The 13,689-nt window shown below is 25.7% G+C and overlaps 1 protein-coding gene across 4 annotated transcripts; it reads left to right on the top strand.

Moving 5' to 3' along the window:
* LOC100781065 (beta-amyrin synthase) lies at positions 1 to 11,107 on the top strand. 4 transcript variants are annotated; one of them, XM_006598269.3, is made up of 15 exons: positions 1 to 213; positions 2,706 to 2,795; positions 3,009 to 3,206; positions 3,280 to 3,364; positions 3,495 to 3,661; positions 4,267 to 4,458; positions 4,946 to 5,059; positions 5,224 to 5,346; positions 5,475 to 5,597; positions 5,690 to 5,788; positions 8,704 to 8,760; positions 8,875 to 9,243; positions 9,345 to 9,425; positions 9,555 to 9,638; positions 10,900 to 11,107. In XM_006598269.3, the coding sequence occupies exons 2-15, from the start codon at positions 2,709 to 2,711 to the stop codon at positions 11,020 to 11,022; spliced, it is 1,902 nt and encodes a 633-aa protein (XP_006598332.2). In that variant the 5' UTR covers positions 1 to 213; positions 2,706 to 2,708; the 3' UTR covers positions 11,023 to 11,107. The 4 variants fall into 4 exon arrangements, with proteins under 4 accessions (XP_006598332.2, XP_040865909.1, XP_040865910.1 ...); XM_041009975.1 differs by having other exon boundaries at positions 2 to 213; positions 9,076 to 9,243; XM_041009976.1 differs by lacking the exon at positions 8,704 to 8,760 and having other exon boundaries at positions 2 to 213; positions 9,076 to 9,243.
* The last annotated feature ends 2,582 nt before the right edge of the window (positions 11,108 to 13,689 follow it).

Genomic DNA, 13,689 nt, shown 5'->3' with positions numbered 1-13,689 from the left:
TATTAATTTGTTTCCTGGCTTTTACAGTTTCTAAGGGAAAAAAATTTCAGACAAACAATAACTAGTGTGAAGATTCAAGATGATGAAGAGATTACAAATGAGAAAACTACCAACACACTGAAGAGGGCTATTCATTACTTGTCAGCACTACAAACTAGTAATGGCTATTGGCCTGCTCAATTTAGTGGTCCTCTCTTTCCAACTGCTCTATTTGTAAGTTCAACTTATTCAAAATATATTGTTTATAATAAAATTATATTTAAATTAGTTATTAAATAAAAAAATAATCATAAAATTAATATATCTTCAATAAATTAATTTATTAAACTTAAAGCATTTCCAATACTATTAATCATAAGATATTCACTTTAGGTATCTTATATTAAAAATGATTTAATGAGTTCTCAGACTATCACGTCATATTTAGACATTCTACGTATAAATTTATTTTAAAGATAATACAATTGAACAATTCATATTTTTTTATTTTTTTATTTGTACTTAATCTTTTTGAAATTAAAATATTAATTTGATGATTTTATTTGATACAATAAAATAATTTTTTATTTGTAAGCAATCTTATCTTTAAGATAAAAAGTTTACTTTTAAGAAATCCTTTCATGTCAAGTAAACTTGTTCCAATGAAACAAAAAAAAAATTATATCTTAAAATAAGATACTCATACCAAAGAGTTCTAACTCGCTTGATTAAGTAGTGTAGATAACTTATTATAAATATTTTATATTTGAGTTCAATTTCTACTATTAAAATGAAAAAAAAAAAGATACTCATAAATATACATTGCTTAAATATGCTCTTACAAATTGCTTCTTTATTTTTAAGATGAACTGATTGGTCAAACTTATTTTAAAGGGATACAGTTTTGTCAATATTTACTTATTCATGAAAAACTCAAATTAAAGTCACTTAAAAATGATAAAGTGTGTCGGTTGCTAAATTTAATTTGAATAAGTAATACAGTTTTTATGGCTGAAATTTTGAAGAAAAAAATTATTATTTCAAATTGATTTACATACCCATCGTTGCCCAATTAACGTATGATTTTAACATGGTAACCAAAAAAATATCAATAATTATGTATGATTCATGGATTTTTTTATTTACAAATCTCGGTCAATTTTGGTTGAACAAATCTATACTGTTTATGGTTGTGAACTAAATTAATATTTAATTGTAAGAATGGACAAAATAATAGCTAGTATGGACTTATTCATTAATAAAATGATTAAATTCTTCCTTATCAAATTAAGAAATAAACATATAAATTTAATTTTTATTGATTGTTATGAGATAAAAAAATAATAAATATAATTTTCTAATTAGAGAGTCCAAATTATGTTCAATAACCAACGTATCATTAGTTTAAGTAAAATTGAGTTTGATTTCATTTAACAAGATTTTAAGTTTGAATCTTGCAAATGAAAAATTATATTTGGAGGAATAAATTCTATGAAAAGTGACTAATCAAATTTTTTGATAGAAATTATTCATTAATAAAATTGATAAATACTTTATACTAATATATATTCACCTAAACAAATTATTTTCAATATTATTTTAATATAATCAATTAAATTCCTTAATAATCATGAAATTAAGATCTCCTATAATGTGAAAAAAAAGGAAAAGGGACAAAAATACATTACATGAGCTCAAATATGTGTAATCATAATTTTTGAACTACACGTTAACCAAATTATCAACTGGTTGATCTAAAAGAACTTTAAACAATATTGACAAATTAATCTTTACAAAATTTTGATAGTTATATGGAAGTGTTTAATATTTGCAATAGAAAATTAGGATTTATTTTGTATTCAAAATATACAACATAGAAAAAAATATATAGATTTGTGTATATGGAAACAACAAATTTTTTCTTCAACAGTGTGCAGACTTGTATTTACACTGAGACTAATATCTAAATTCTAAAGAGCAAACTCCCTTCCTACTTTTTAGGTCTAAAAAACAGTCTTGAATTTTTCTAGTTTGTGTCTAGTATCCTTTGCACTCAGTTAGATGCTTCTATTTATAATGCTAACGAGATATGGATTTAAGAATTTTTTTTTAAAAGAGAGGGTTTATTTAAAATAATTTTATATCTTTTTATTTTTATATTTAAAAATAAAAATTATCTCATATATTTTTATCTTAAGAAGTTTCCTGATATAAGACATCTTATTCTTATTTTATGAATAACTTCTACATTTATAAAATAATACTCTTTGTTTATATTAATTATATTCTTGGTGCTAGCAAAATATATAATAATATTCCACTAAAATATTTATTTATATATATAATTTAATAAATGAGATCTATTAACCTTTACCAAATAAAGACCATTACATATATATTGATCTATCCAGATTATTGATATCATATTCACAATAATCTTACGATCAAGAACAATTTAGATTAAAATTATAAAAGACTTATTTCTCATTATCATAATCTTTATCATGGTAACAAGTTTCTAATTTTAATCAATGACTTGTCAAATTAATAATTTAATAAAAAAATAAATATGATAATAAAATAAAAAATAATTCTTTACTAAAATTCATAACATGATAAATTGGATCTTAGACATACATATTTATCCCAACATATTCTCTAAAAGTTGAAGTTTGTAATGCTAACACACTATTTAACATTATTTTTACTTACTTAAAATACTCCAGGTCATGTGTATGTACATTACAGGACATCTTGACTCTATATTTCCAGAAGAGTATCGCAAAGAGATTCTTCGTTACATTTATTTTCACCAGGTACACTTGTTAAATTTCAATATGATACCATGTTGAAGGAGAAAAGAAAGAAAATTATATACAATGTTAAATTTTTACCATTTTTTTTCTTTTGTAAGAAATATTGTAGCTTCATTTATTTATAACTAGCTCATCATTTTGCTTAACCATAAAATTTGAAATTTTTCATCACAACAATAAGCAATTAATACTAAAATTTACTTTCATTTGAAGAATGAAGATGGAGGTTGGGGACTAAATATAGATGGTCACAGCACCATGTTTTCTACTACACTCAATTACATATGCATGCGTATTTTGGGAGAAGGACCGAATGGAGGTCATAACAATGCTTGTGCTAAAGCAAGAAAATGGATTCATGATCATGGTAGTGTAACACATATACCTTCATGGGGAAAATTTTGGCTTTCGGTAAGCTATTTCTATTTTAAGTTAATTAATACACAAATATGCATGCTAGCTACTAATTTAAACAATCTTATAGGTACTTGGTGTAGTTGATTGGTGTGGAAGTAACCCTTTGCCCCCAGAGTTTTGGATCCTTCCTACTTTTTCCCCAATGCATCCAGGTTGAATGATTTAATTTTGATTTGTTACTCATTGTGTAACAATACATAAATGAGTTTGAGTATACAATTAATACTTAATTATTGATTGATGAATATTTATTATATCTCATTTTTACCTTAAACAATGCAGCTAAAATGTGGTGCTATTGTCGATTGATATATATGCCCATGTCTTACTTATATGGAAAAAAATTTGTGGGTTCAATAACGCCATTAGTCTTAAACTTGAGAGAAGAACTCTTTACTCAACCTTACGATGAAAATAGTTGGAAGAAAGCACGTCACAAATGTGCAAAGGTACGAGACATTGGATCCTTAAAATATGTGCATTTTTAAATTCACAAAAAATATGAAATATAATTTATAATATTTAGAACAATAGAATAAAATGCTTAGTTAGTTCAATTAAAACAAAAATAGAAAAAATAGAAAAAAAAGACATTGTTGTAAAGAAGACACATAAACATAATTAAATTTTAAAGAAACACATGTCACTCTAATATATATATAACCATTATAAAAGGAATGAACTCTAATTAACTCAAATATAATCAAAATTAACTAATTTTTTAGTTAATTAAGAAAGCTTAATATCATTTGATTCTACTAATTATGTTTAAAAAATAAACTATTTTTCTAACATGTTTTTTTTTTATTGGAATATGATATCAAGAATAAAAAAGAATCATTGAAAATAGAATATCAATTAATTAATTGAAGGAATTTTTTGGAATAGTACCATTAAAGTAATTAAATTTGACTTATATATGAGTTTAAACTTGTTCTTTGTTGCTAATAATTGAGTCCGGATGGGTTAAATATGTATAAATTAACTACAACGAGAATGCATATGTAAAATGTTTATGACAATAAATGTTAATTGTTTGTTTTATATATTGCAGGAAGATCTTTACTATCCTCATCCTTGGATACAAGATCTAATATGGGATAGTTTGTATTTGTTCGTTGAGCCACTCCTTACACGTTGGCCTTTGAACAAGTTGATCAGAGAAAAGGCACTTCAAGTAACAATGAAGCATATTCATTATGAAAATGAAAATAGTCGATATTTAGATATGGCGTGCGTGGAAAAGGTATGCTACATAAATACTAAAACATATTATTTTCCAATATATGTTAATTGAAATGTTACTAACATTTTTATTTTTTTCTTAATTGCACTTTTTTATCCTTTACTATAGTCATTTCTTGAATTTGGTCCCCTCATCTTTTTTTTTTAATCTATCCCTCCATTATATCTAATTATGTAAATTTGGATTATCTATTAACTTGTCATCCAATATTTAAAAGAAATGTTGATGCAACAATAAGGTATTGAGGTGGATATGTATAATGTAGTAGAGTATCACATCAACATTTTTGTTAAATATTAGATATCAAATTAATATATTGACAAGAGTTACTCCATTAAAATAGTGGAGGAGGGGGAAAATTCACAAAAAATTAGGAAAATTAAATTTGAGAAATGACAATAATAGGAGACAAAAAATGTAATTAAGCATTTAGTTTTTCTACAAAGAGAATTTTGTCAAACATGCCACTAACATATTGGTATTTTAGAGTTTATGTATGCTTGCTTGTTGGGTGGAAGATCCAAATGGGGATGCTTTCAAGAAGCATCTTGCACGGATTCCAGATTATTTTTGGGTTTCAGAAGATGGAATGATCGTGCAGGTAAATATATTGGATTGTCAGAATTCTTAGTGCATACATTGTAATACTTGAATATAAATTAATCAATACCATATTATAACAATAATAATAAGTAACCATAAATGAAATATAATAATGATAATTAGTAAGGTACATTGACTAATGCATTTGTTTTTATAATGCAGCCCGTAATTGGTAGTCAAGCATGGGATATAAGCTTCATTGTTCAAGCTCTACTTGCTACAGATCTAATTGAGGAATTTGGTCCCACACTTGCGAAAGCACATGACTTCATCAAGAAATCTCAGGTCAACTTAAGTTTCACAATAAAAATACGATAAGATCACAATTTTTTAAATAGTTTTCAATAGATTAACAACAATTTGTGTACGTTATATCTATCAAGCAAAAATGAATTGACGTTCTAGTATCTCAGCTCACAGACAATCTTCCAGGAGATTTTAAGAGTATGTATCGTCATATTTCTAAAGGAGCATGGACCTTTTCTCACAAAGACGATGGATGGCAACTTTCTGATTCCACTGCAGAATGTTTAAAGGTACTAACTACATGGATCTCAAACATCAATATTAATAAAGTTCATGAACAACATATACTTGTTAACTAACTAATTACTTATCCCATTTTCAGTGTTGTCTGCTTTTATCAATGATGCCACAAGAGATTGTGGGGGAAAAAATGGAACCTGAAAAATTATATGATTCCGTCGATTTCATATTGTCACTTCAAGTGAGTATTATTAAATCCATGTTAATATGCTTTCAATTGATTCATTAAATAATCAATTGTCCTTCTCCTTAATTACTATTTTTTTTATATCCTATATACTTTTGTACTATGGATATGAAAAATAAAAAATTGTCCAACACATTAGTTAATTGATCACCTATTGGGATATTGGTAAGAGTACTAAATTGTTCAAGTAACAAAGTTATAAGTTAAGTCATTTCCACAATAACTTGTGCAATACTTGGGTAACAATAATAAATTATGCATACCATGAAGGTTTGAGTATCAAAGTAACCAAAATAAAGATAGATGTAGAAAATTAAAGAGTTTAAAGTAAGTAAAGTGGTTTGAGAATTTTGTTGAACACTTGGCAGACACAGAAAAATGGGTTGTCACTATTGGATGATATTGTCGGGATTTAATCGTTATACTTTTCTAACATATAATTATTAATTACTTCTATTAATTTAAGACTATGTTATCATTAATCCAAAAATTATTCTAACCTTAATACCTTAAGCGAAAAAACTTTAATCTCTTGATTCCATTATCAATCCCTTAACTAGTCTAATCAAGCAACTTGCATTAAAAATAATTTTAATGATGACCAATAACCTTTATGTTATCCCTAGATGTAATGGTTATCATTTGTCTTCTTCAATTCACAATTCAATTGAAATTTCCAAAACAATTGAATAAATAGGATCATCCAATTAGGTGATTGAATTAAGAACAAGCAAAAAGCACAAAAAAAGAACAATAAAAACCTGTACTAAATAAGAAAAATAACAATTACATAGAAGTAGTAGTCTAATTACATTAAACCCCAATGGGAATGAATGCAACTACCCATACCCATAGAAATTGCGTAAAGAACAATCAGAGTAAAGTCTTTAAGCATAGATGCCTCCACACTATCTTTCTCTAACCTTTGGAATGCTTTTTGTATCTTTGAGTGTATTTGTTTCACGGATTAAAAGTGCATTCCCAGAAATGTACACATGAGAATGTAATATGCTCATGTTTGTTATAAGTTTTTAAAAAGTATTCTCAAATTATTGATTCCGGTGAATATTTATAACTTTCTTTTTACCATGATTTCTTATATTTCTATTTTTATGAGTAATGAGTAACTTATATTTTCACGAGAATATGAGAAGTTATTGTCTAATATACATGTATCCATGGTTATCAAACTCTCGAGTTAACTCACTAACTCTTACGAGTCCACTTGTCCTCTGCGTGTTGACTTTTGAGTAAACTTTTTTTTAGTAGACTCTGGGTAAACTCTATAAATTCTAAGTAAATTCGGTAAACTCTCGAGTTTACTACCGAGTCAACAAGTTAGCAAGTTAAAAAAATTAGATCAAAATGTAAGTTATTTTTTATTGTTTTCTGTTTAGCATTCAACATACCTTCATTTAGGATGTTATTCTCAAATACAAATTTCTTACATTTAATAATATCAAACTTTTATTCTCTAATAACATCAAATCCTTGATGAGAATGATTTACCACTACTCTAACCTCTACAAGTTATTATCTAGTAGTGATGTATTATTACTATACTTGGTTATTTAAATATTTTGAACTTTATGATTTACTATTTTGCTTTATTATATTATTGAAATGTTTAATTAGTATGTTATTTATAGATATTTTATTATTATTTTTATATGAAGTAGACTCTTACGAGTCTACGAGTTGAATCTATGAAATTCTCACAAGTATGTGTAAACTCTTGAGTTTGATAACCTTTCATGTATCTTTCATTTTTATTTAAATAATTTGAAAATTTAAAAATTATTCCAGAGAATATTGAAATGTAATCTCACACACATATTTAAAATACTCAAAATACTCAGAAATGATATTTCTGTGTTATATTTCTGGGATAACATTCCTAGGAATGAAAAAAAAATCCATGAAATAAACGCCCCTTAAGATTTGTACCCTCTTTCTAAGTTATAGGCCTTTCATATCATATTAGTTACATTAGTTTGGTTTGTTTGAGAAGCTCACTTAACCAAGTAAAATAGGGCTTGCTTAAGCAAGCACAACAGAAATTGAAGCCTTCATAAATGTGGCTCGCTTAAGCTAGGTTAATGATTTTTTTAGGGTCCAAACGCAAGGTTCACTTAATCGAGTGAGCATGACTTGCTTAGGCAAGTTCAGTGACTCAAGGGACCTTCAACTTCCATCATTCAACGAACACGCTCTTATAGCTCTCCAAAAATGATTAGTGAAATTCCTTCAAAACAAACAAAAAAAAGTAAAGATAAAATGGAAAAGGTGTAGAAACTAAATTTCTAACTTGAAAACAATTTTATTCTAAATTTAACTAAACAAGATACGAACATAATTCAAAAGCACAAGACATATATAATAATTCCACTAACAATATAAAAGAATATTTATTATTGAAAGTGAGATAGTCTCCACTTACACCTTTTTTCTTTAAAAAAATATGCCATATCATCTTACTTCTTTTCAAGTTTTATTATAAAAATCTTAAATTTTTTACTATTGAACTTTTATGGTTATGTTAGGATTTTCCTTTTTTACATTTACTTTTTTTTTACTTTAAATTTATTTTTTGACTCCTCAAATTTTAGTTGCATATAATTTCATCAAATTAATTTATTTCAAATATTCATTTTTCCTACAAATCTTATTTACTTATTTCAAATTAGTAAATAATAGTATAATATCTTAAGAATAATTTAGTATTTTAGTCTATTCTTTCTAATGCCATTTTTAAGTTCTTTTCATTTAAAGTTTAAAGTTTTAAATTAAGTATGCATATCATTAAATGTAATTTAAAATATTTTTAAATTTAACAAAAAAACTACCTTCTATTTAATTTGGTTGTATATGATTCAATTTTGACACAACCTCAATTTTGATTACTATAGAGTAAAAATGGAGGTATACCTGCGTGGGAGCCAGTAAGATCTCAAAAATGGTTGGAAGTAAGTGTTACATTGATGGACAATACAATGCACATAAATTCACTAATTGATGAAATATATTTGCTACTAATGTCTAACGTTAATGGATTGGTTATTTTTGTCATCAATTTGTAGCGACTAAATCCCACGGAATTTTATGCTGACTTAATAATTGAGAATGACTATGTTGAATGCACAGGATCGGCAATTCAAAGTTTAGTGTTTTTCAAAAGTCTATATCCAGAGTATAGGAAGAAAGAGATAGAGAATTTCATTAACAAAGCAGTACAATTCCTTGAAGATGAACAATCAACTGATGGTTCTTGGTCTGGTAAGTGGGGAGTTTACTCCACTTATTCTTCCTGGTTTGCACTTCGAGGTCTAGCTGCAGCTGGCAAGACTTATACAAATTGTGTTACCATTCGCAAAGCTGTGAAATTTCTACTTTCAATACAGACTGAAGATGGTGGTTGGGGAGAGAGTTATCTTTCAGGCGCAAAAAATGTTTGTAATTAAATGATTATAGTTTCCTTCAAATTCAATGTTAAGAAGTATAAAAGAAGTATTATTAATATTTTCTTAATGAATAAATGTGTATAATGTAGACGTACGTACCTCTTGAAGGAAATCGATCAAATGTCGTACAAACAGCTTGGGCTCTAATGGCTCTAATTCATGCTGGGCAGGTATTGTTTTAATATGTGCATGTGAAATAGATTACAGGTCCACTTCACCGTATCTTGGATTAAAACATGATTTTCTTATACGCGTTTCAAAATAAATGTATTTCTTATCCTTTTTTTTAATATATGTAGGCTGAGAAAGATCCAACTCCTATTCACAATGCAGCAAAGTTACTCATCAATTCTCAGCTTGAAGATGGTGATTGGCCTCAACAGGTACCTCTCAAATCTCGATCCTTGATAATACAGTTGTTACTAATGTGTATGCTTTGTTAATAGTAGCAACAATTAAATATTTAGCAATCAAATAAATATAAATACAATTAAATAATTTTTTTTAAAAGCTAAAGATTATATTTATTAAATAATAGAATGGACAGTTACAAATCTAGGTCTTACAACCAAAACTTTGTGAATAAGCCACATTGTCAGAATGTGTGTTTGTGAAAAACGAATATTATAAATCTAGGTCTTAGAACAATACATGAATGAACAACATTAAAAGTTGGTTAGTAGTCACATGATTACTTTAAAAAGTTATATGCATTCATATTTTAATTTTCATCATTCAAAGATTTTTTTTTAACAGCCAACAAAACAATATATTAATAATAGGTAAAGGGGTACCAAACCCATATAATAAAAAAAAACAGATAACAGTATCCATCTGCAAAGATATACCTCCCAATGATTACACTATATTTATGAGACAGAAGAGGCACCATAAATGTAGTACTATAGCCATCATGTATTCCAAGACTAAGTACAGTACAAATTCAGTGAAATAATAACTAGCTCTGTTATAGAAATTGCCATCCGAAAAGGAGCCAAATGGTGCTCTCCACCACCTAAAACCAAACTGTTATGCCGTCCCCGTGAGAGCAAAAGGAAAGTTATTTTTTCCATAAGACAGTTGAAGGTTGGCAATCCAAGTAAAAAAAACAGTAGTTGAAGAAGTTCTGTTTGGCTTTTAAATTTGATTTAATGATTCAAACTTATAGTTCCCATTTCTCACAAAAACTAGCCAGAATTCTCATTTGATGCGCTTCCTATATATGTGGGATAGGATCAATTTACATCAGATGTCAAACTTTTACACTTATACGACTTAATAACTTTTTATAGATATTATAAAATCAATCAATTCAAACCATTCGATCATATTTCATATTCTCTTTACAATTATGTATATATAAAGCTTCAAACAAGTTAGGCATTTGTTTATATGTTATCTAACAATGGACATTTAATTAATTATATTTTAAATAGCATATTATCCATAATTTATGTAGTGTCATGAAGTAGCAATTGGTTTTTGATTTATAAAAAATTTATAAGCTTGATCTACTTTATATTATTTGTGTGTGTGTTGATTTATTGTAACAGTACACTAATTGTACTTAGTAATTGATTTGAAATTGATGCATTGAAATTGAGTTTCTATTTTTAATTCTTGGTTGTAACTTATTTATTGTAGGAAGTCACAGGATTATTCTTGAAGACAGGCGCATTACACTACCCGCTCTATAGAAATTATTTTCCAATGTGGGCTTTGAGTGAATATCGTAAAAAAGTTATGTTGCCTTGTACTGCTGCTTAACTTGACCTCAAAAAGACAGTACCATATATCAATAAAGAATCCAACAGATAAAATCAAACAAGTTGTTGATTGAGTTTCATAATAATATGTTTATTCCTATTATTATATTTTTATAATTCTGAAACAATTATTCTGTATCATAGATTGCAAAAATAAAAGCCTATTAATTGTTTGTATCCAACAAAGATATATAATAAAATTACATGTTTAAATTTATTTGAAGTTTCAAATCTATACGTGGTTTATGGTAAACTTTTATAAAAGCATGGTTCCACCACAGACATGAATTTTGGACTTAACTTAGAACAAAGACAAATATTTTCATGACTAAAGACTTGTTGATGACGTCTAAATCTAATTAGATCTCAAATTGATATGTGAGAGACCATGAAAAAATATTTTGAGGACATATTTAATATTATTTTTTTGTCCTATAATATTTTTTTACTGTTTAAAGTATTATATCAAATAATTTAAGGATTAAAAATAAAATAAGCATAATTTAGCATGATTAAAAAAAAATTTACAAGGACAAAAAAATTAAATTACAAGAACAAAAAATATTTAAATCATTAAAATACTTTAAAATAAGGTGACAATTTTTTTATGACTCCACCATAAGATCCCAAATTAATTACTCCTTTTCTAAAATTCTCAAATAATTGATATAGTCTTTAAGGAAATATTTTGAGAAATAACAAGAGATAACTAAGCATTTATATTAATTTTAGAATTTAATAATAAAAATTATCATCTGTATGACTGATATTTTTGTAAAAATTAATAAAATCATTATAAATAATAACTTATGATTAATAAAATTATTATAAATAGTAATTATGATCGGATGATAATATAAAATAATTTCTTCTTAATTTTATTAGTGTGTGAAATCGGAAATAATTCAATTAATAATATTAATTTTTGTGTGGTTTGATGAGTTGATTATTTTGATCAATTTAAGAGCTCAACATTTTATACATGATGGAATACACACATATGCGTGTGTTTTAATGGGGAGGATGCACTTGTCTTGTCGTTCACGTGAATTCGATGAGCATGGAAGAGGAAAAGCACGAGTGAATGGTCTTGAACAACTGAGAACCTAGGATAAAAGCCACATGCAATTAGTCCAATATCTTTCATAAAACTAGCTTATCTGCTAGTCAAAGTTTATAAGTTATAAGTTAAAAGTTAAAAAAATTATAAGATAACTAATTTAATTAAAGTGTCTGATAAGACTAATTATAAATATTAAATGATTTATAAGTTATAAGTTAAAAGTTAAAAAAATTATAAGATAATTGATTTAATTAAAGTGTTTGATAAGATTAATTATAAATATTAAATAATATAAAATGATATATTTAATATTTTTTATATTTGAATTTATTTTTAATAACTTATATTCTTAAAAAGTAGGATAATAAATTTTTAATTTTATATTATAAGAAAATGATAAACATTAAGTGATTTTACACATATTGTTTAAACTCAATTTTTTCATTTTTTGAAAAAGTAAAATTAAATTAAATAAATTTTATTAGAATTATATTGTTTAAAATTATTTTTTACATTTAAACACTTTATTGATAATATAATTTTTAAAAAATAAAGTGTTTTTCTTTATAATTTTTTAAAATATTTTTTCTATTTATACAATAATAACTTAGATGTGTACATCTTTTATTTGCATAACTATTAAACATGATACTATTGAGATCTTCTATCCAAAACTAATCATATATATTTAAAATTCCTTTTAATGAAGGTGTGATGATGACAATTAATGAGTTGAATTGTCATGTGTGCCTGTACTAATAATAAATTAGATAAGATGAATTTTCCAAATAATAAAAAAGAGATTTTTTAAATTGAATAAAAGGACAAAATAAATATTCCAATAAAATAACAAGGATAAATTTGAGAACAAAAAAAAGTTAGTAACTTTTAAGTTAGCTTATTTTTCATAAGTTACTTATGAAAAATAAACTTGAAAAATAAACTTGTGTACCAAAAAATCTTTTGATCAAAATAACTTATAAATTCCTCAAAAGTCTTACCAAACACATGTAATTTGCTATTTTCATTAAACATTAAAGTGGTAAGTTAAAAAATCAAAATAATTTAATTGACTTATTAAAGTTAATTGGTTGATTGTCAAAATATAATAAACTTAATATATATATAGAGAGAGAGAATGAGTGAGTATAACTTTTATGAGAACACCTTTCTTATGTGAGAACATAAGAATAATTAATAACAACCATCAAATTAAATTTAAAAATAATATATGATTAAGATCGTAATATTTAAAATTTAAATTTAAAATATAATAGATCATCAAATCTCCAAAAGATTAACCGAATAACAAATAAATCTATAAAAATCTCAATTATCATCTCATAAGATATTTCAATTAAGTGGTACTCATCATCTTTAATCGCTATTATTACTATTGTGAGCGGTTATCACTATTATCATTGTTGTCATCGTTATCATATTTTTTTAGCTCATCTCCCCTTAATCATGAATAAAATATATTAAATTAATTTATCAGAAATAAAATAAATAAAAAAGTAATAAAAATTGAGGGTAAAAAGTAAAATCCAAAAAGTGCTTGAAGCCTGTATAATAAATAATAATGTGTCCTTCCACACTAACCGC

The sequence above is a fragment of the Glycine max genome, chromosome 15 (assembly GCF_000004515.6).
Source record: "Glycine max cultivar Williams 82 chromosome 15, Glycine_max_v4.0, whole genome shotgun sequence".
Lineage (NCBI taxonomy): Eukaryota > Viridiplantae > Streptophyta > Magnoliopsida > Fabales > Fabaceae > Glycine > Glycine max.
Note: the sequence above shows the minus strand (reverse complement) of the source record. Positions and strands in the feature narration are given on the sequence as shown.

What these genes read in the sequence shown, in the direction of transcription:
- LOC100781065 (XM_006598269.3), top strand. Translation starts at nt 2,709, where the DNA reads ATGTGTATGTACATTACAGGACATCTTGACTCTATATTTCCAGAAGAG. An exon ending in ATATGGCGTGCGTGGAAAAG is followed by an intron (nt 4,459 to 4,945) that starts GTATGCTACATA and finishes TTGGTATTTTAG; the next exon opens with AGTTTATGTATGCTTGCTTG. An exon ending in ATGGTGATTGGCCTCAACAG is followed by an intron (nt 9,639 to 10,899) that starts GTACCTCTCAAA and finishes TATTTATTGTAG; the next exon opens with GAAGTCACAGGATTATTCTT.